The 19977-nt window shown below is 35.8% G+C and overlaps 1 protein-coding gene across 1 annotated transcript; it reads right to left on the minus strand.

Moving 5' to 3' along the window:
• Positions 1-15722: 15722 nt before the first annotated feature.
• LOC103932309 (zinc finger protein WIP2) lies at positions 15723-18657 on the minus strand. The gene is made up of 2 exons (XM_018643748.2): positions 17863-18657; positions 15723-16435 (listed from the first exon to the last, which is right to left on the minus strand). Exons 1-2 carry the CDS (start codon positions 18517-18519, stop codon positions 15998-16000), a joined length of 1095 nt encoding a protein of 364 aa, XP_018499264.2. The 5' UTR covers positions 18520-18657; the 3' UTR covers positions 15723-15997.
• Between the last annotated feature and the right edge of the window lie 1320 nt (positions 18658-19977).

Consider the following 19977-nt stretch of genomic DNA (forward strand, 5'->3'; position numbering starts at 1 on the left):
AGTCTTTTCTTATTAGGTTATATATAAGTTATTTAATATTAAAAATTTTACACGGTGCCAATAAAACCTAGTCCTAAATAGAAATCTTTAACCATATGGCTTTAGACATGATTAGAAAAATGTCATGATAGAAAGTATAAATCTATACACCAATTAAAGATATAAATCATGATCCAAAATCCGAACATATCACACAAGACACAATTTTGAGAAAGATAATAATTGAAGCTTGTTTAGTCATCTTTCCTATTAATGTAGCGAAAGGTGCGGTTTTGATTGGATTTCCCAAAGTTAAATCAGGGAAAGGGTATGGGAAAGAGGGAGATAAAAGGGACATTTACCAAAAAGCAAAAGAGAGAAAGGTGTTCAACCCACTGAAGAATGAAAAGAAGCCAAAACATGTAAGTGCACTCAAATTATCTTCACTCCGCACCCTTTTATGAAAGGCTGATCTTTGTTACGGACTTATTATTGCTTTTACTGTTACGAGAGGATATCAATCATATAGAGTGTAGGATCTTTCGCCCTTGGATTTGTGTGTGGACGCTAAGTGTCCTACATACCCTAAAGTAAAAAAGAGGATTTGTATAGATCTATGAATGGAGGTTGCTTAAGGCTTAAACGTGTACCAAAAAGGGGAAAAAGAGGTGCTTTGGACATAAACTTAGGTGTGATCAAATTCAAGAAAAGATATACGTGAAACACCCCTTAACCGTATATTAAAGATTGAGTAAGTGAATGTTTGCAGTTCTAATAAAAGCTGCATGTAAGGCATAATGCCCCAACAGAAAACTGACACAGGCAGGAATTATATGAACTAGATTGAGAAGTATATTTAATTGAGAAGTATGGCTGGTGCTGAAAATGTTATGAAGGTCATAAAAGGACCTGCAGTTTGTAGAACAAGAAGTTGTCGCTAGCTAGACATATATATACTGATATCATCATATATGTGTACATGAATGATTAACTTTTTTGTTAATTTTTTTGGTCAAAGCTTTTTTGTTGGTGTGTGTACATGCGCGCGCGCACACACATAAGTTATAGAACAAATTAATTTATGTTTATTTAATTTTTATACTCTTAATTTGATGAAGATGGTATATAATTCTCTTAAGTAAATATAGCTTCCTTATTCTTTTTTCTTCTTTTTTTTTTTTAGTGCGAAATTTTCTAGTGATATAGCTAGCTGCCACATAATGTACGTACGGTATCCCCTTTGTAGAAATTTTCAGGTCGACAGGCCGAGGGCCCACTTCAACAACACCGATACTGTCCCCACTTAACCACCTGCATAATCCTCAGGTGTGGGGTTTTATCACAAAAGGCCTCGATGTTAGTTAGAGAGGGGTATTTCTATTTAAAGCACTCTTCTCTTCTCCCTCTGTCCGATGTGGGACTGGGGGTTCTAACACTCCCCCGCACGTGAGACCCCACTTATCGGTCACACGTGAATTTCCACACATCGACAACCACGTGGAGCCATGTCGGGACTCACCCAATCACGTGGGGCCAATGGGGATCCACCCAAACACGTGGCATCTTTGGCCTACGTGGACAATCACGCGGGACCAACGGGGACCCACCCAATCACGTGGCAGTACGGGCCCGCCTCCTGGCTCTGATACCATGTAGAAATTTTCAGGTCGACGGGCCGAGGGCCCACTCCAACAACACCGATACTGTCCTCACTTAACCACCTGCACAATCCTCAGGTGTGGGGTTTTATCACAAAAGGCCTCGATGTTAGTTAGAGAGGGGTATTTCTATTTAAAGCACTCTTCTCTTCTCCCTCTGTCTGGGACTGGGGGTTCCAACACCCTTGAATCTGGGAAATAATCTTTTAAAGGTGTTCGTGCGTGCTTTCCTTCTAATAAATAAGTTCTTGCTGCTTCCTTGTGTTCTTTGGATCTGTGCAAGATGACCTCGATCATTATATCACCAAATCAAGTATCCTTTCTTTTTCTTATCAAATCATATAGAGGAATGATAGAATCGAATTTGAAACCTTGATCATGTCCGAAGGATAATGTTCAGATGCTGAAGTATATAACGCAGATAGTTTCTCCTGCCTATGTTTTTTGATGAACGTCAAACATAAAGAAAAGAAATTCTAAACTCCTCTTTCTCTCTCTCCCCCATTATTTGTGTGTTATGTTGAAGTATGCTCTCTTTCTTATCCTTGAAGTTTTTCTCTATATTCCCCATACAATGATATCCTATACCTGCTACAACTTGGAGAATCTAGATCAAAACATTAAAGCAAGAAACCTTTAGCAGCAGAAAATGGTAAAAATTAAAGCAAGCATATGTCATCCATAATGATCATGAGAAAAGAGAAGCTATAGGTATAGTCCAAAAGAAGATTTTTGTTTCATCGTGTTTTATTTATTTTTAAGGCATTTTTCTTTCTTTTTAAAAGTGATTATGGGGTCAAGATTGTTGCCTTTTTTCCCTTTTCCCTTTAGTCATCGGGGCCTCTCAAACAAAGTTGTCTCGTACGTATACTTTGAGGATCAAAGCAGTTATGTAAGATTATCTGCCTTCAAATGGTTGGTTCGCATTTTTTTAATGCCCACATATCTTGCAGGGACAGCAGGCTCAAACAGGTTTTAAATTTTTATAAAGCTACTGATTTTGATTAATGATGACACACCATCACCTTTAATACCCCCACTGTGATTTATAGCATGCATGAATTGTTATATATTAGATGAAGATTCTGTATATGGTAATTTAATTGGTTTCATCTAACTTGAATGTTAAACTGTAATGTAGTAACGTTCAACTATAACATATGAATTTTAACAATAATTAATCTTGGAGTGTAAATTTGAACAATTACAGTGTAACCCAACATCCACACCGTTAAAGGCAACCTTAGTAACGTCATTTGGTGTAAATAAATATAATGTTAAGATAATTATGCAACCTTAGAGTGTAAATTTGAACGAGATATAACCTTGTCTTAGATCTTGTATACTGACGTCATGTTGTAACATGATTACAGTGTTGCTTATGTTCATAATGTTTGATAGTAATAGTATGTCATTGGTAATAATAAACAATAGGTTCTAGTTTAATCACGTTGTACTAAAAAAAACCTACTTAACAATGTAATAGAACAGCTTCAATGTAACTATCAACTTTGTTATAGTAATAATCAGGCCATTCTTTGTCATTAACTTGAACATTATCATAATTACGTAATCTCATAGTGTAATTTTGAACCATTATAGTGTATCTTCAATGGTACCAATAACTTTTTTTTTTTAATAAGGTACTGTGGATTTCTTTCATTTCTTTCAGTTTTTCATTATTTAAATGCAAGGTTGTTGGCACCACTACGTTTTACTATTTGTGCGACGAACCAAAGTTGGTCGTGCAAAGTGTATTTTCATCGCACAAAATTCTACGCGACAGAAACTTCGTCACGCATAATCTGTCACGCGAAGATCGTGAAGAAAGACTTTGCGGGACGAACAATATCATTGGTCGCAACAACACGGCGCAACGGTTTAGCCTTTGTCGTACAAATTTTTAGGAACGAATGTGTTTATCGGACAAAATACCAGGATACAAACGTGGGACAACTAATATTCGTCTGTCTAAACTTTGTACGACGAAGTTTATTCTTGCGCAACGAAACCTTGTTAGTTGCTAGAGTTTTGCGAGACGAAGGTATTCGTTGTGCAAAAATAAAAATATTTTTTTTCTTAAATTTATTTTTTTGTTCTGTTTTTTTTTATTATTTATTTTGTAATAAAATTAAATTGCATTTAAAAAAATGTAATAAAGAGAAAAATAATTTATTTAAATTAATATAAATGTGTGTACAAGAAAAATGTTTAAAAACTAAGGGAGTAAAAAACTAAGAAAATAATGCGGCGTAATCTACGGGGTCGTAATTCAGAGGCGGCTGGATGTGGACGGGCTGAGAGGTCGAAGGGGCAGAGTTATGGGCTTGCTCAGGTTGGAGGGGCAGGGATGTCGACGGGGGACGAATCCGGGAAACGAATGCCAGACTGACTGAAAGCTTGTACAATCTGCAACATTTGGCTCTTATACGAGGATAGTTCAGTCTTAAGGTCAACCACTTCTGCTATCAAAGCTGTCACCTAACTCTTTGATTGCTATGATGAAGGGGCTCTAGGTTCCCACCGCCGAGCATTCCCTATCCACCTACAATACATCCTCGGCCTCCGCCTGAGAGTTTGATCGAAGGTCTCCGTAAGGATCTGAAACTCCATATCTTTTAGGGGATCCATAAACATGAGCAGAGTCTCTGGAGGAAGCTGGGAGGCGGACTCCTGAAGAACCAACTGCCTTTTCTCCATCATCGTCGCCTGTGTAATATAACATCAAATATTAATTATAACATTCAAATAATAGCCATGAAACTTGAATGCGTAAGATAATAATTAAATTGAAGAATACTTACATGAAGGTACTCAGCCAACTCATTGCCGGGTCAAACATAGACGTCGCTAAAGACATCAATCTCTGGGAATTTTGAACCCTTCTAAATAGAACAAGAGAAGAAAAATGTTAGTACGAAAAAAAAATTAATATTAGTGACATATTAAACTTTATTATTACCCGTCGCCGTGCCTCCATCCTATATGAGAAGGGCCTCGAACCGGAATGGTGGAGAAAAGTCTTTTTTTCCCGATTGCTCTTGTTGACTTTCGCCTTCTTCTATTATACAAAAAAATAAACGTATTAGTTCAAATTTAAATGAAATATAAAAAAATCAATAAGCATTAGTAAGAAATGTAAAATATTTTTAAACTTAATATAAAAAAAACGTATCACATAGTTGGGTTCCTGAAAATGACTACAAAGCCACGCCCAATTATCTTCCCGGTCCTTAAACTTCGTTGTGCAACCTTCCTCAAGTGTGACCTGCGGATCATCAAATGTCTCAAAATATTGGTGCAAGTCGCTCTTCCATTGCTTGTACCGTTCAGTGAAGAGCTTGTTGACGTACGCCAACATATCCTCGTTGATGTCGTCGATATTACAGTTCCTCTGCAATGTAACAAATTAATTACATATATTAAGTAACATAAATATATAAAATTTAAAGGAAAAACAATTAAAAGGTAGGATACTTACCGAAAACTGTGCGCACACCTTCATCCTCACCTCGTCTGGCATCGACTTCCAAGACTTCCATTGCATAGGGCAATATGTTCGAACAACGTGACCAATATCGTGGGCCAATGCGCTATGCTGCTCCGCCATTGGCGCAACCTAATGCTGGTCATCATATCCCATCATGACACTTCCATTGGTCACCTAGGTGATCGTTACCGTCTTTAACTGGCGACAAGGTCCTCGGGTGTTTTTCTTGGCTGCAAAGAAATGTAAAATTAACGTTAACCCAAAACTAATAACAAATCCTACTAAAATTTCACATAACCTCTCTATAATTAAAACATTTCCCAAAATCTTGAAAATAACATAAACAATATATGTATCCAACACAATGATCACAACTGTTTAATAATAGGTTCGGAACGATGACAACAATAAATAATATATATAATAACTTTTTAATTCTTAAATGACATAACTTAACAAACTGAACCGAAAATAACAAAACTAAGTTAATTGAAATTTCTTTCTACTTTAATGACCAGTGGTGGAGGCACATTACAACTATTGGACTCTAAAAACATATAACAAAAATGAACATATTCAACAGTAGTGATGAAAAGGATAGACCAGGCGTTAAAAGATATAGGTGAAACACTACAGAAATAACCATACTACCAGACGAATTCTATTGCATAAGAACTCAAACATTTAGCTTTTTCAGCACTGTCTTCCTGCTACTCTACCATGCATAAGTTGAAATACAAAATCAAATTATACCTGATGAAAAGGCATGAGAAAAACACAACTGAGAAATGTTCCAAACAATCCATAAAGAACTTGCCAACATAAAACGATACGATACAAATTAGTAAGCGTGGGCCAATGATGCATAAACAAATGATGAAGATTATATACCTTTCTATTGGATACATCCAACGATAGTTGACAGGACCAGCAAACAATGCTTTTTTGGGCAAGTGAACCATCATGTTGATCATACTTGTGAAAAAAACTGGACGGAATATCATCTTAAACTTGCATAGGACTTGGACAATGTCATGGCGCAACTGATTAACATTCGTTTTTCATAACGTTCTTGCCATCAGTTGGGAAAAAAATCTGGACAACAACATGATTAGCTTCACAACATCTTCCAACAATAGGTGTCAAATACCCACAGGAAGTATGCATTGCATAAACACATGGCAATTATGACTCTTTAGTCTAGCAAATTTACCTCCGTCAACGTTCACACAACGCGCAATATTAGAAGAATACCCATCAAGAAACTTTACAGACGATACAAACTTTAAAACTCTTTTTTGTCATTCAGTTTCATGGAAAAAACGCAAGATCCCTTTTGGCTTTGTTACTGTCCGTATTCATCCATAAACCCCCCTGTATGCCTATTCTTTGCAAATCAAGACAAGCTTTGATCGTGTCCTTTGTCTTGCCCTTGATATCTAGAATGGTGCCCACCAATGTGTCAAATACGTTTTTCTCAACATGCATGATGTCAAGGTTGTGTCTCAATTTTAGTTTCGACCAATACAAGAGCTCAAAAAACATAGGCTTGTGTGTCCAGTTCATATGTGTAGAAGGTATGATCCTACTCACTGTTTTCCTTAACAGAGCAAAATCCAAACGGTTAAGCTGTTCCAAAATTTGATCACTAGACCATTCTCTAGGTTTGAGGCGATGCTTTATTTTGCCGTCAAACTCTTTATCCTTTTCTCGCCACTCGTGGTCACATGGCAACCATCTCCGATGACCAAGGTAAATTTTACAGCATGCCAACCAGATATTACATCATCCTTGCATATAGGGCATGTCATATAAACCTTAGTGCTCCACCCAAAAACCATTGCATATGCGGGAAAATTGTTCACAGTCCACATAATTGTTGCCCGTAAAGTGAACATCTTCCTAGTGGACTTATCGTACATGCACACACCGTTTGTCCATAAATCATTTAGCTCATCAACCAACAGCCTTAAGTAAACATCGATTGACCTACCAGGATCCTTAGTTATCAAAAAAGTCATCATCATGTATTATTTTTTCATGCATTCTAAGGTGGCAAATTATATGGGAATACGAAATCGGCCAAGTGCTATGGTGTTGGTTTAGAACCCCGAACATATTGAATCCGTCAGTGGCTAGTCCTAATCTAACATTCCAGGGATCAGCAGCAAACTTAGGGAACGTTTGATCGAACAATTTACATGCCTCCCCATATGCAGGATGCCTTATCACATCCTCGTCTACCCGTTTTTCCATATGCCATCTCACATCGGTGGCAATATGCGTCGACATATACAATCGCTACAACCTAAGTTTCAGGGGTAGATAACGCATGACTTTTTGTGGGATCTTAGTTGTTTTATTCTGAGATGTCATTTTGAACCTCGACTCATTACATACAGGGCATTTATCCAATGCTTTATTCTCTTTGTAGGATAAAATATAATTATTTTTGCAAGCGTGAAACCCAATCCAAGACCATTCAACACTTTTTGTGCATGTCTATGGTCTTTCGGCAAACCATTGTCCCTTGGAAGCATTCTTGAAAACCCTTAAAAAATAATTGAAACACTGGTTCGACATATGATACTTTATTTTTCCGTGCATTAGTTCCACAATAGCTGTGAGAACCGAAAAGCTCTCCCACCTCGGGTATAAATCTTGGTTGGCATTTTTTAATTGTTTTTCATATTGTTCGAACTCTGCATTAACCATTGGTGTTGGCACGTCATCTTCCCCTTCCTAATTGCTATTTGTCGATGCAAATGGAAAAGCATCATTTATAATATCCATGACTTGTTCATTACAATCCATAATAGGTTCAACATTGTCCACTCTTGTGGCATTTGAAGACGAAGCATTGTCAAATTGTTCCCCATGGTGGTTCCAAGTATTATAGGTCTCTGCCATTTCATTCCTTACTAAATGAAATCGAACATTTTCAATTGTCTCCCTTAATGTGTTGTTACGCCTCCTACAAGGACATCGGATTCTAGTTGCACCCGGATTGTGTGTACGTGCAAAGTCAATAAAATCCTCGATTCCATCCAAGTATTCGTCTGCGCATTTATTTGGGTTCTGTATCCATGTTCTGTCCATAATTCTTGCAACCACAATAATAGTACAACAATTAAAACAACTATGAAATGATGGTGTCACCTTACGCCTCCGGTAAGGGCCATATCCCATTCAGGAATGCATAGTTATGTCATGTAATTGATAGCTACAACAGATTAGATTTCGACATGGATGAATTTCGGCAGCATCTTGGTACAGTTCTTCAAATGTACGATGTAGAAACAAAATACCTATGTGCCACCCGAAGAACTTACAGAGATGACACCGAAATCTCTACAACTGAAACCTAATCTTGCAACCATAAACCATGCGCCGTAACTATGCATTCCCAAATTGTCCAAATAATGGGACAATTCAAGAATTAATTAGACCACAGTCGTGCTTTTGCATCCATGCGCGAAATCCAACTAATCATCGAACAGGAAACTAAGTTTTACTAAAAATAAAAAAACAAGTACGAAGTTAATTGAAATTAACTTCGTACATCACAACACATATTTGTATGTCACGTACAAATTTAACAACATAATATAAATATAATTTCACAACACAATATAAACATAATTTCACAACACAATATAAACAATATCCCTGTAGACAATGAAGTTCATGGCGTTAGTATGAATTTACATTAATATTTTTACCCTAACAAAAAAAAAAAAAAGCTTAGCAGTTACATCGAGATAGCTTGATCAACCTAGAAAAGAAGATGGAAGGAGTATTAGATGTTGAAATTGAGAGAAAATGGAAATGACGGATGCCAGATTGAGCAAAACCGAAAGAGATAAATGTAGAGGCAAAATCTGCAATTTTTGTATAGTTTGCCTCTGCACAAGCTAAATCTAGATTATGAAGTTCACTTTGGACGAATGATTTTGCATGACGAACAAGATTTTTGTCGTGCAAATGTCCTCTCTGTGACTAACAAAGGTTTTATCGCGCAAAGGTCATTTGCGCGACAAAAATAATGTATTCATCGCGCAAGTTTACCATTTTTTTATTTTATTTCCTTTACTTTATACTTTATTCTTTTCAACAAATTGCTCGACAAAAACATTTATTGTTGTGCAATGCATACTTTTAACTTTTTTTGTTTTAAGTTTTTCCATTTTCTTTTTATGTAATGTAATATCTAAATTAAAAAATAAAACCTAATTAAACATTAAATTAATTACCAAAACTAATTTACTATCCCAAATACAAATACAAATTAATGTAAATATTAAATACTCATCCATATAACATAAATTTATTAATTAAAATAAATATAAAGTCCACAAAATCTTAATTAAACAAAAAAAAAAAAAATTAACAATTCAACTTCAAGCCTTCTTTGCCTCTGCATCCCGTATCACATCAAACTTTCATTGTTGGAAATGCTGCCTGAAAAGCCCATCCAAATGCTTCCATTGGTTTTCATCGGTTTCGTCAACATCCCAATGAACCTACATTAATGCCAATAACAATAAATTAGCAATTTTACAAATACTACATTTTAACAAAAATAAATATACATTATTTAATACAAACTTACCAATAACTCTCCCAGCATGGACTTCTTCAACTTCTCGACACATATTTCCAAGACTCAAACTCGGCAGAACATTCCCTCCGCACTAAATCGCCAATATCATAAATAAGTTTGGCATACGCCTCAGCCATACTTTTGTCTGCAAAGTACGGAACTTGCTTCCGTCAATACTTTTCTGATCGCACTACAAGTTTCTTTTTGCCAAAACCTTCTCCAGAATCGGTCATTGCTTTTGAACCAAAAACTTTTGAAATTTAGGGTTTTGAAATTGTGTTTATATAGCGATAGGAATCCTTTGCGCGACGAACACATTGGTCGTGCAAATGCCTGAGTTCGTCGCGCAAACACGTCGTAATTGCGCAATAAATGGGATCGTTTGAACTCAATTTGACCTTTTTCTTGCGCGACGAAAGAAGATCTTTGTCACACGAAGTGTGCTTGTGTGACGACGTTTCATCGCGCAATCTCTTTAGCGACGACATAATTGATTGTGATTATAAAGTTTACGTAAACATAGATATTACGTAAACTTTATAATTACAATCAAATTTTTAGTTAAATATTTATTCTAAAAATAAATATTACCTTAAATATTTATTCTAAAAATAAATATTACCTTAAATATTTATTCTAAAAATAATTAATACCATAATCCGTTCAATTATTTTAAAAACCAAATAGGAATTAAAGCCTAATTAAGTCCAAATACATAATTTATAAATAAAAAAAAAACCTTCAATTTAAATATTATCCTCAAAAACATAAATTTAAAACTACTATTTCAATGGTCCTCCATTCCGCTCGACATCATAACGCCACTGATTGTAACCTCCCTCCAACGCATCCTCCATCAACTTCATCAACTGTTCGTTCGTATCATCATTAAGAGTATACTTATATTGTTACACATATATGGAAATAATTAATTCCACCATATAACAACAAATTTCACAAAATTAATTATTGATTCATCAGCAATATACTTACTAATAAATCATGCACCACCACCTTCTTCGCATTCTCGAACACAAATTTTTAAGAACGCCACTCAGCAGTAGGACAATTATTCCGCATGGCTACAACAATCGCATGTGTGAACTCAAAATGTTCCCACAAATCATGCGGGTTGGCATCGCGCACACTGATCCTTATTTTTGTCCTCCATCCTAGCACGAACATAATTGTGAAGAACAAGGAGAACAGAATTGTGAAGAATAAGGACAACAAAAGCACATATTTATAGGAAAGTTAGGGCCTTTGTGCGACGAAGGCTTTGTCGCGCAAACATGTGTACTAAATGCAATCCTGATTCCTCTAATTCACTTGTAGTGAATGGTCTGAGTGAAAATTGAAAGCAACTTGCACGACAAACCCTTTGTCGCGTAAGGATCACTTTTTCGTCGCGCAAGATTTTCGCGCCAAAAAAATTATCCCTCGTTTTTCTTGCTAACTTTGCGCGATGACTACACTTGTTCGTTGCTTTAGGTATTCTTGCAGGACGGATATTTTCGTCATGCAAATTTTTTTTTCTTTTTTTCTTTCCTCTCTTTCTTGCAAGGACCTCTTGTGCGACAAAATTTTCTTCACCGCGCAAGCTTGTTTTTTCTACTAGTGTGGGGAAGGAGGTAATTTAATATGGGGTCTCATATACAAAGACAAATAATCAACTGAACTACAAACTTCTTAATTCGTACAATGTAGCTTTACTTAATGGCCAATTAATATTATCTTTTATGTTAAATAGGAGAACGATGATTACGTACCTTTTAGTAAAGGTTGCTTTACATTTTTAACTCGTATTAACCCATTCTCTTGTTTCTTTGGTAATAATAAAAAGCCCTCAACCTTATTCATTATCCTTACAAGTAATTAATTCTATAATAGGTGTAATTATTTGCAAATCAAAGTATTAAGTAAACTTGATATACAAATCACATGAAAGGTTATTTATATAGGTGATCAAGACAGATCCAAAAACCAATAGTGTCATCCCACCCCTTACCCTTCTCATCCTCTCCCAGCTCCTCTGAAGCTACATATAGTCCTCAAATTCTATAGATCCTGATTTCAACCTGAGAATTAGACAATAGTTAATTTTACCTATTCCACAAGTAAGTTTTTCATCAAATGCAAACAAGGTCCAAATGTGGAATTTCCAAGAAGAAAACTTTCGCTGCGCATCATGAAATCAGTGGATGGATTTATAATGATTTCATAAAGATTGAGCCAAGCACATTCAAGTAGCTTGTAAAGTCCTTGCTTAGCAAATCATAATGCAAGAAGAAATTAATTTCCAACATGATTAGAAAGCATGGACTTTGGTTCTATAGCTAGACAGAAGGTAAGGTTGGTTGCAAAGGACTTTAATCAAAAAGAAGAAATTGATTATAGTCAGATATTCAGTCTTGTGGTTAAGTCTACCATTGTTCACTTAATTTTTGCCCTAACAACGCAACTTAATGGATCTTTAAAGCAACATTATGTGAAAAATGCATTTCTTTATTATTTACTTTAATAAGAAATTTATATGGTTGAACCGCTACGATTTTAGAATTCAGAACATCCTGATTATGTTTTCAAGTTGCCAAAGTCCCTCTATTTAAAATATGCTTGTAGAGCTTGTAATGAAGAATTTACTAACTTTTACACTATGTTTAACTTAACACCACTAAATTTACCTTTGAGTCAATAACTAAGCATTAGAGATGAAGTATCAAAATGGTTCTTGTAAAGACTAAGCAAACCCACCCCCAATAAATGATTGCTACTGTTTAGTGATATAAACTATATTATGCACTTTTGATTTTTTGCGGGGAAATTGCATGCGTTCACGCATTCTTCTGCCGACAATACTACATGAATGAAATTAATGAAACAATAGTTCGGATTTTAATTTAATTGGCAAGGGCTAAAGATGAGTGGCTTAAATTATTATATGCCAAGAAATGAGAGTGATTTGAGCCCAAAGGAGACAAAGTTGTCCCCCCATGTATTGGAGATGTGAATACAAAGGTAAAAATAAATTAAAAACAAAATTAAAAAACAAAAGAACATTTATACATATTCTCGGGTAAGGATGCTTGGTCTCCTTGTGATCTTGGCAATAGTGGAATAAAATATAAATTAATCAATTATATTATAGATTAATTGTGGGAATATAAAAGAAAGAAGAAGGGAGTCTTATTCCATTTCTTGGGATTTTAAGCAAGAAGGCTGTGCATGGTCGAGTCCTGGATAGGTAAATAAAAAAAAAATATTGAAGAGATAATGTTTTAGATCATATTTTATAGATTATATTATGTGACGGTTAATTATTGAATTTTTTTTAATGATTTAAACAAAAACTTCAATCATACATTATTTGGTCTATAAAATATAATTCAAGTAGATAGACTCTTTAGCATCGATCATCCATAAAAAGTGCTTTAATTGATAAGAACGTGAGTTTACAAACCATCTGCTTTTTAATTCGTTTACTTAAAGAAACGGCAAAGATTTTGCATAATGACAATGCATGGCATACAAAGCATATACAAAAATGGAATTATCAATTTTACCCTTCATATATCTCATGTCATGTCCTAACTCCAAACCTCCCCATGTTGCAGCTAGCGGATACTTCTTGCACTATCCAAATGAGAGAGAGAGAGAGAGAGAGAGAGAGAGAGAGAGAGAGAGAGAGAGGAGAGAGGGAGAGTGTGAGAGAGAGAAAGCATGTGTGCTTGAGATGTAATGGAAAGAGGGGGTGGTCCAAAAGGATCAATATTGTAGTGGTAGGGTTTTGGTCTCCCCTACAAAGGGGTAGGATATTGACTGAATAAATGCCCTTACTTGTATTTCAAATGTTTGTTTAATCTAGCAGTATAATAGTAAATTGTTTGTAAACCTAATTTGGCCACAAAATAATCTAATAATTATGATAAGTAAATTAACTATCATCTATTCATATTATTATCGCGTGCTATACAATTCATTAATACTCTATCCATATTCTCTCTAAACCCTAAAGCTTAACCACACTTGACTTTGTGTTTTTAGTTTTTTTCTTAGTTTAGCAGAAATTACCTAGCAAGTGTTGCAGTCTTGCTGAATTTCAAAGTTGCAGCACAGAGAGAGAGAGAGAGAGAGAGAGAGAGAGAGAGAGAGGTGGTCAAAGTGATATTGAAAGGTCGCTTCAATCAACAGTTTATCCATCAGAAACAAGGGTTTCCACACTGTTGGAGGTATCAGTACATCATGTTGCAAACTAGCACAACCAAGACGTCTTGGGCTCCACCTTCTTGCGTTTTCAGCCTGTAGCTGACCGAGCTGTTAGCATCCTCTCTCTCTCTCTCTCTTTCTCAACAAAGCTGCCAACAAGATCCATTCTATTCCAATATGATTTTCCTTTTTTTTATCATTTGCCCTTTTCTGTTTTGTTAATTGTATATACACACACATATATCTCTACACATTTATAGGTTTTTATTATTTATGCTTCTCTCTTTTTTTTCCTCTCTAAAAGCTAATCATTTGCTTTGAATTTCCCAAGCAATATAGTGAATCTCAAATGGTACATGTTCCATCCAACAACTCTCTCTCTCTCTCTCTCTCTCTCTCTCTCTCTCTCCGCCCACTAACAAAGCAAAAGGGCATCGTATACATCCCCAACAAAAAGCTGATGCATGTTATTTGCAGCAGGAGATGAAAAGCCTATTTCAACTATACTTGGAACAAAATATACCCCAACCCTTGTCTTGCTTTCCTGTTATCTTTGCCTTTAGATTGCCACCAATTCAGACACCAACTCGTCCTATTGATGCAATATCTGCAAAGGTTAGCCGCTAATAAAGTCATCTCTACTCATTTATAACTAAAGAATCAACTTTGCATAATCTCTTCATTTATGCTTCAAATATGCACAATTTAGGCACAAATAAAACTGATGGGTCTGTAAGAATAAGTTAGATCCAAAGTTCTAAACATTTTAGCGTAATAAAAAAAATTGGATAACACATTTTTTTTTTGGTTGAAAACACATTTATTTATATATCCACTTAAATGCCTAATGTCCTTGTCAAGAACACAATTAAAATTGTTGTGTTCTAGTGCTCAAGTTCCTTCTAACTACACAACAAAAATTGGCTCTTGATTAACTTAGCACATAAGTGGTACGAGACTCGTGCATCAATACACTCACATAGCACAAATATAACGACTCATGAGGTTTGTGAATTGGGGAATACTCTTCAAGAGGAGAGATTTTTCAATGTACCAGGAACATAGTTCGTTACATCAAGTGTCATAACACAAGTTATTGGATATTTAAAAAAAAAAAATTACAACCACTTGTATTATGTTACTTGGTGTACCGAACTGTGTTTTCGACATACTCAAAAATTTCTCCAAAAAGAAAGGATCTTAAAAGAAGACTGAATTATTAAAGCCAAAAGCCCGAAACCCCTAAAGTGCAATTATCCGTGCGTATATTATTATCTCTTAATTATAACAGACGGTCATCTAATTTCAAAGATTCTTCTCTTCTCATTGACCATCTCTCTCCTCCCCCAGCCCCATCATATATAGATATATACACATGCAGATGATGCATAAGTCGAACGCAAATGCTATGAGAGCACACTGATATTTCAAAGTTTGATAAAATCCTGTTTAACTATTAATTGTTCATTTAATATATATTTTTCACATAGTTTCCCGGTCAAACCGATGACTTCTTGATACCGTTTCTCATCATGAGGTTCACCAAAGTTAGTAGTTCAATGGCTAACTATTTGTACCACAGCAATAAGGGCATAAACTTCTTTTTTACAAGATATGATAGTACTCGAATTTAAGTTGCGAGGAGGGAAGAGTTTAAACGTAGGTTGCAATGGCTTGAAAATGAAGCCTTATTCACCAAGAGAATACACCAGTTCTCCTTTAAAAAAAAAAAAAAAAAAAAAAAAACAATAAGGAAACAAAATTATAAATGAAGAAGACATTAAAATTCGTTGTAAGGACAATGGATTCACAGAACTTACTAGTTAACGTGGAAGTGTTTTGTATCCTAGAATAATGCTGACAGAGAACTAGAAATAAGAGCATTACAGAAAAGTAAGAAAAAATAGAAGAAAAAGGTGGCTCTCCAAGTAAATGATGCTTACATATAGTTCTTACTCAGACAGCCATGGCTATGTCAATAACTCTCCTCTCTAAGTTCATATACTAATATTTGACTCATTAACAATTAATTAATCTTCTTAATTTCCTTCCAAATTGTTATTACTGCATGGACTCATTGTCTTGCTCTACTTCAGAAGCAGGTTCATCTTCCTCTTCAAAGCCATCAATTCCATAAGCTGCATGCCCATTCCCAAAAGCCTTGATATGATCTTTTAGAGATCTCTTGTGCTTAAAATCAGAGCCACAAATGCAATACCAAAGCTTGCCACAATTCTTCTCATGGGTTCTCCAATCCCCCCTCACCGCAAACGCCTTGCCACATTTTCTACACATGAAGGGCTTGATTCCATGTTTCCTCTTGTAATGTGTTTGAAGGGTTCTGAAGTCTTTCAGTGGCTTTGCTCTCGGATGATCGATGTTGTTCCTGCAACCTGGTGTGCAACAATAGCATGGAAGCCTAAGCATTCCTGTTGGTTGAGTGCCTCTCAAAGATTCAGGCCCTTTTCTATACTGAGATCCATGCCCCCACATATGCATCTACAATTATGTATATAGGGATCACGACCAAAAAATTAGAAAGGTGAAAATTAGTACTCAGTGAATTCCAAACCACGCATATAAACTATAAATAATTAAAAGAAACAAAAATAACTAAATTGCTGCCCTCGCAGAATATAAGCCTGTGATAAGGCTTCTAGTAAATTAAGTCATGTGTTATTCATGAATTCCAAGATTAACTATGAGGTTTGTTAGTTATCCATAATTTCAGTTCTACACATGAAAGAAAAATTGTAACAAACTGCTACAAGAAAGGTGCAAATATTTGAGAATTAAAATTTAGGCTTTGTTATATATTCAAACAAAAGGATCTCCTTACAAATGCTATTTCTAGGAGAGTTAAATGTCACAATGAATAATGTTAGAGAGACCAAATTTGCAAACCAAATGATGTAGTTGTTGATGATTGGATTATTATTTAAGCGTTGATTAATGTCCTATTGATGACATCATTTGATTTGCAAATTTGATTTTAAAATTTTGGTCTCTCTAGTGAATTAATGTTTGTGCCTATTACTTAAAAAGGTAATTAAGTAATAACAAAACAAACAGATATATAACTTATGAGTTTGAAGATTAAATTTGTGGATATAGAGTTTTCTATTTTAACAAAAGGAAAAAACCCAGTATGGGTAATGAAGGATTAAGCAAGTAGAACACACACCCCAACCCTTAAACATCAGCGCCAGTCAAAATTCATTAGATAATATAGAGTTTTGATATTACTATGTATGGGGGTTTTGATGCCCAAAAACTGTTTAGTTGCGGACTGAAGGTCCACAAAGAGAAACTAATTTGTTAATGGAATAATGTCATGAACTGGCCCCTCTGATAAAAACACTGCAAGATTTTTCAGCTCCTGCCATTATATGTTTGAGCACAAACTCCAAAGTACTAAAGGCATAAGGAACATTGCCTGTGGTGTTCAATCACATGATGGGGGAGGTACTGCTCATAGCCTCAGTTGAATCAGAAAGATTTACTCAGCCCCAATTCCCAGAACCATGCAAAAAAAGGTAGATGATGATAATTCAAGTTTTTTTTAAATGTAAATTATGAAAATATAAAATAAAAAAAGAAAAAGCTCCAATATAATTTTTCCCCTTACAATCCAAGCATAGGATGATACTTGAGGCAAGACAATTAAAGAAATAAAAAAGCTGAGCACATTTTGACTGATTTTTATCCTTAAATTATGAGAGGAGGAAAACAAAAACAAAAACAAAGAGAATAAAAGCCTGATCTAAAAAAAATATGAAGAGAGAGAGAGAGAGAGGGAGAGGGAGGAGAAAAGGGAAAATGGTTTCTGGGGCCATGGTTTTGCTGGCGAATCAAGAAATTTTCTTGATTAATATATTTAATTTTAAACTATTTTTGGTTCAAAAAATAAAAATATTGAGATTTACCTGCATGTTATTGTATCTGTTGAAGGTCTTGTAGCAAACAGGGCAAGAAAACTGGGTAGGACCTATGAGAATCTGAGAAGGGGTAGGGATCCAGTACTGACCCTTGTTCAACCTGCAACTCATGGGGTACCCTGCAGAATCATGATCTCCATGGTCTGATTTTTCATGATGAGTACTGTTATTGCTCATCTCTGATGAGGAAGAATTAGCTGCAGCAGAAAGCACAGAAGCCATTTCAGCAGCGCTAGGGTTTGGCAATCCTATGTGCAGTGTCACACTCGCATCGTCTTCACCGTCACCATCTTCCTCATCTTGTTGATCTTTAAAGTGCTGATGATCTTCATGGTGATGTTGTTGATCTTCATGATCGCGGTGGTGATGGTGTTGGTTTGTTGGGTCCAGGCGGCTGAGGAGGGGGAGGGCTTCTCTGAGAGGAGGAGAAGGGGGTCTAGTGTTAAGGATTTGTTGGTGGGTAGGGAAGTAAAAAGAGTGGTTTTGGTTGAGGAAGAAGTTGTGAGCATAGGAAGGAGAAGATTGTGAAGCATGAGGTGGCGGCTGAGGGTTTGAAGGTGGTGGTTCATGTTCATGGTGACGATGAAGAGGGTTGAATTTGAACAGACCTGGGAAGAAATTTGATGAGTAGGGGTAGTCAGCCATGGTTAATTAAAAAGGGTAGTACACTACAGTATAAGAGGAGGGGAATAGTTTGCTGGGGTGACCTTGCATTTATAGAGAGAGAGAGAGAGAGAGAGAGAGAGAGAGTACAAGATGACCGAAGGGAGTGGACGGTGGAGAGCCGAGTTATTAAAGTAGTACAACAGAGTAAAGAAGTAGTAAAGGCAAGGGAAAAGGGGAAATAGAATCACCTAGTGAAGAACAAATACAACCCAAAAATAAATAACCAATCTAATTCATTTTGATTAAAAAGGAATTTAGTTCTATTTGATTGATACTATACAGAAAGTATATGTGGAATCTATAGCATATATTTGAGACAGTCACCAATTAGAGTTGTGCAGAATGTGTACATGTGTGTACCTCGTTATCAAATAACAATGTTTTAATAAAATTAGTATTGAGACTAGTCTAGCCAGTTTTTCTAGACGAGGCTATCAAGAAAACGTCTCTGCCCAGTAAGAGTGGACTATAGACTAGCATAGGCGTTTGGGAGGCATGTCTAGGCGCCTGAGGCGTTATCGAGGCACAACCTGGGCATTTGGATTTAAAAAAAAAAACCCAAACCCCAAACGATGCCGTTTTGGACAGAATTTTTATAAAAATAATGCTAATTTTATGTTTCTAACTTATTTTCTATTATTTTATTATATGACTTTATGATGTGAATTAGAGAAATAATAATAGTTAAAATATTTGATTACTTGCCAATTAGTGCCACGGTGACACACCCTGACTTTGATATTCCTAAATATCAAGATAGGCACCTGTTGGCCGACACCTGAAGGTGACGAAACATTTTTAAACATGTATGCGAATAAAATATGTAATTAGAAAGAAATATACTAATGCAGAATTGTGTTCAGAGCATACAACTACTCAAGAATAATATGAGTGAATTATTATAAAAGGTACGAATAAAGGAATGGGATCTACACTGAGAAGACTCGAAGATACCTATGCAGAAGTGCCTTGATGCTAGGATTGTATGCCTCGAATCTATCTCCTAAGGGGGTGCAAAACAAAAGGGTGAGTGGACCAAAGTTTACAATAATAATACTAATAATAAGAAAGTCATTTTTTTTATGAACATACTAACCCCTTGTTTTGAAAACGTACATAATACCACATAATAGGTTTTCGAAAAACTCTAGCATGCCATGAAAAACATTCGTAAAACAAGTACATGAAATCCAGTGCTTAGTAAAATCCTTCGAACAGTCGAAAACCCAAAAAATGGTGCCACTCAATTCGATGTCCAAGCGAACTTCGACACTCCAGCCACTGCTTGGGCTTTGTTCCTGGGTTCAAGAGGAGTGGATTGATGATGGTGGTTGCTAGTGAAGGCTGCAAGATTAGTGAATCGTCGTTTGTGGTGCTCTGAGACCCTACCTATCGTTCTTCGTGATACGGGACCAAAACCAAGTCCATCTTGGGTGG

This window comes from the organism of the source record quoted next, unplaced genomic scaffold (assembly GCF_019419815.1).
Source record: "Pyrus x bretschneideri cultivar Hongxiangsu unplaced genomic scaffold, Pyrus_bretschneideri_v1 Contig9, whole genome shotgun sequence".
Classification (NCBI taxonomy): Eukaryota; Viridiplantae; Streptophyta; class Magnoliopsida; order Rosales; family Rosaceae; genus Pyrus; species Pyrus x bretschneideri.

What these genes read in the sequence shown, in the direction of transcription:
- LOC103932309 (XM_018643748.2), bottom strand. Translation starts at nt 18,519, where the DNA reads ATGGCTGACTACCCCTACTCATCAAATTTCTTCCCAGGTCTGTTCAAA. An exon ending in ACAGATACAATAACATGCAG is followed by an intron (nt 16,436 to 17,862) that starts GTAAATCTCAAT and finishes ACATAATTGTAG; the next exon opens with ATGCATATGTGGGGGCATGG.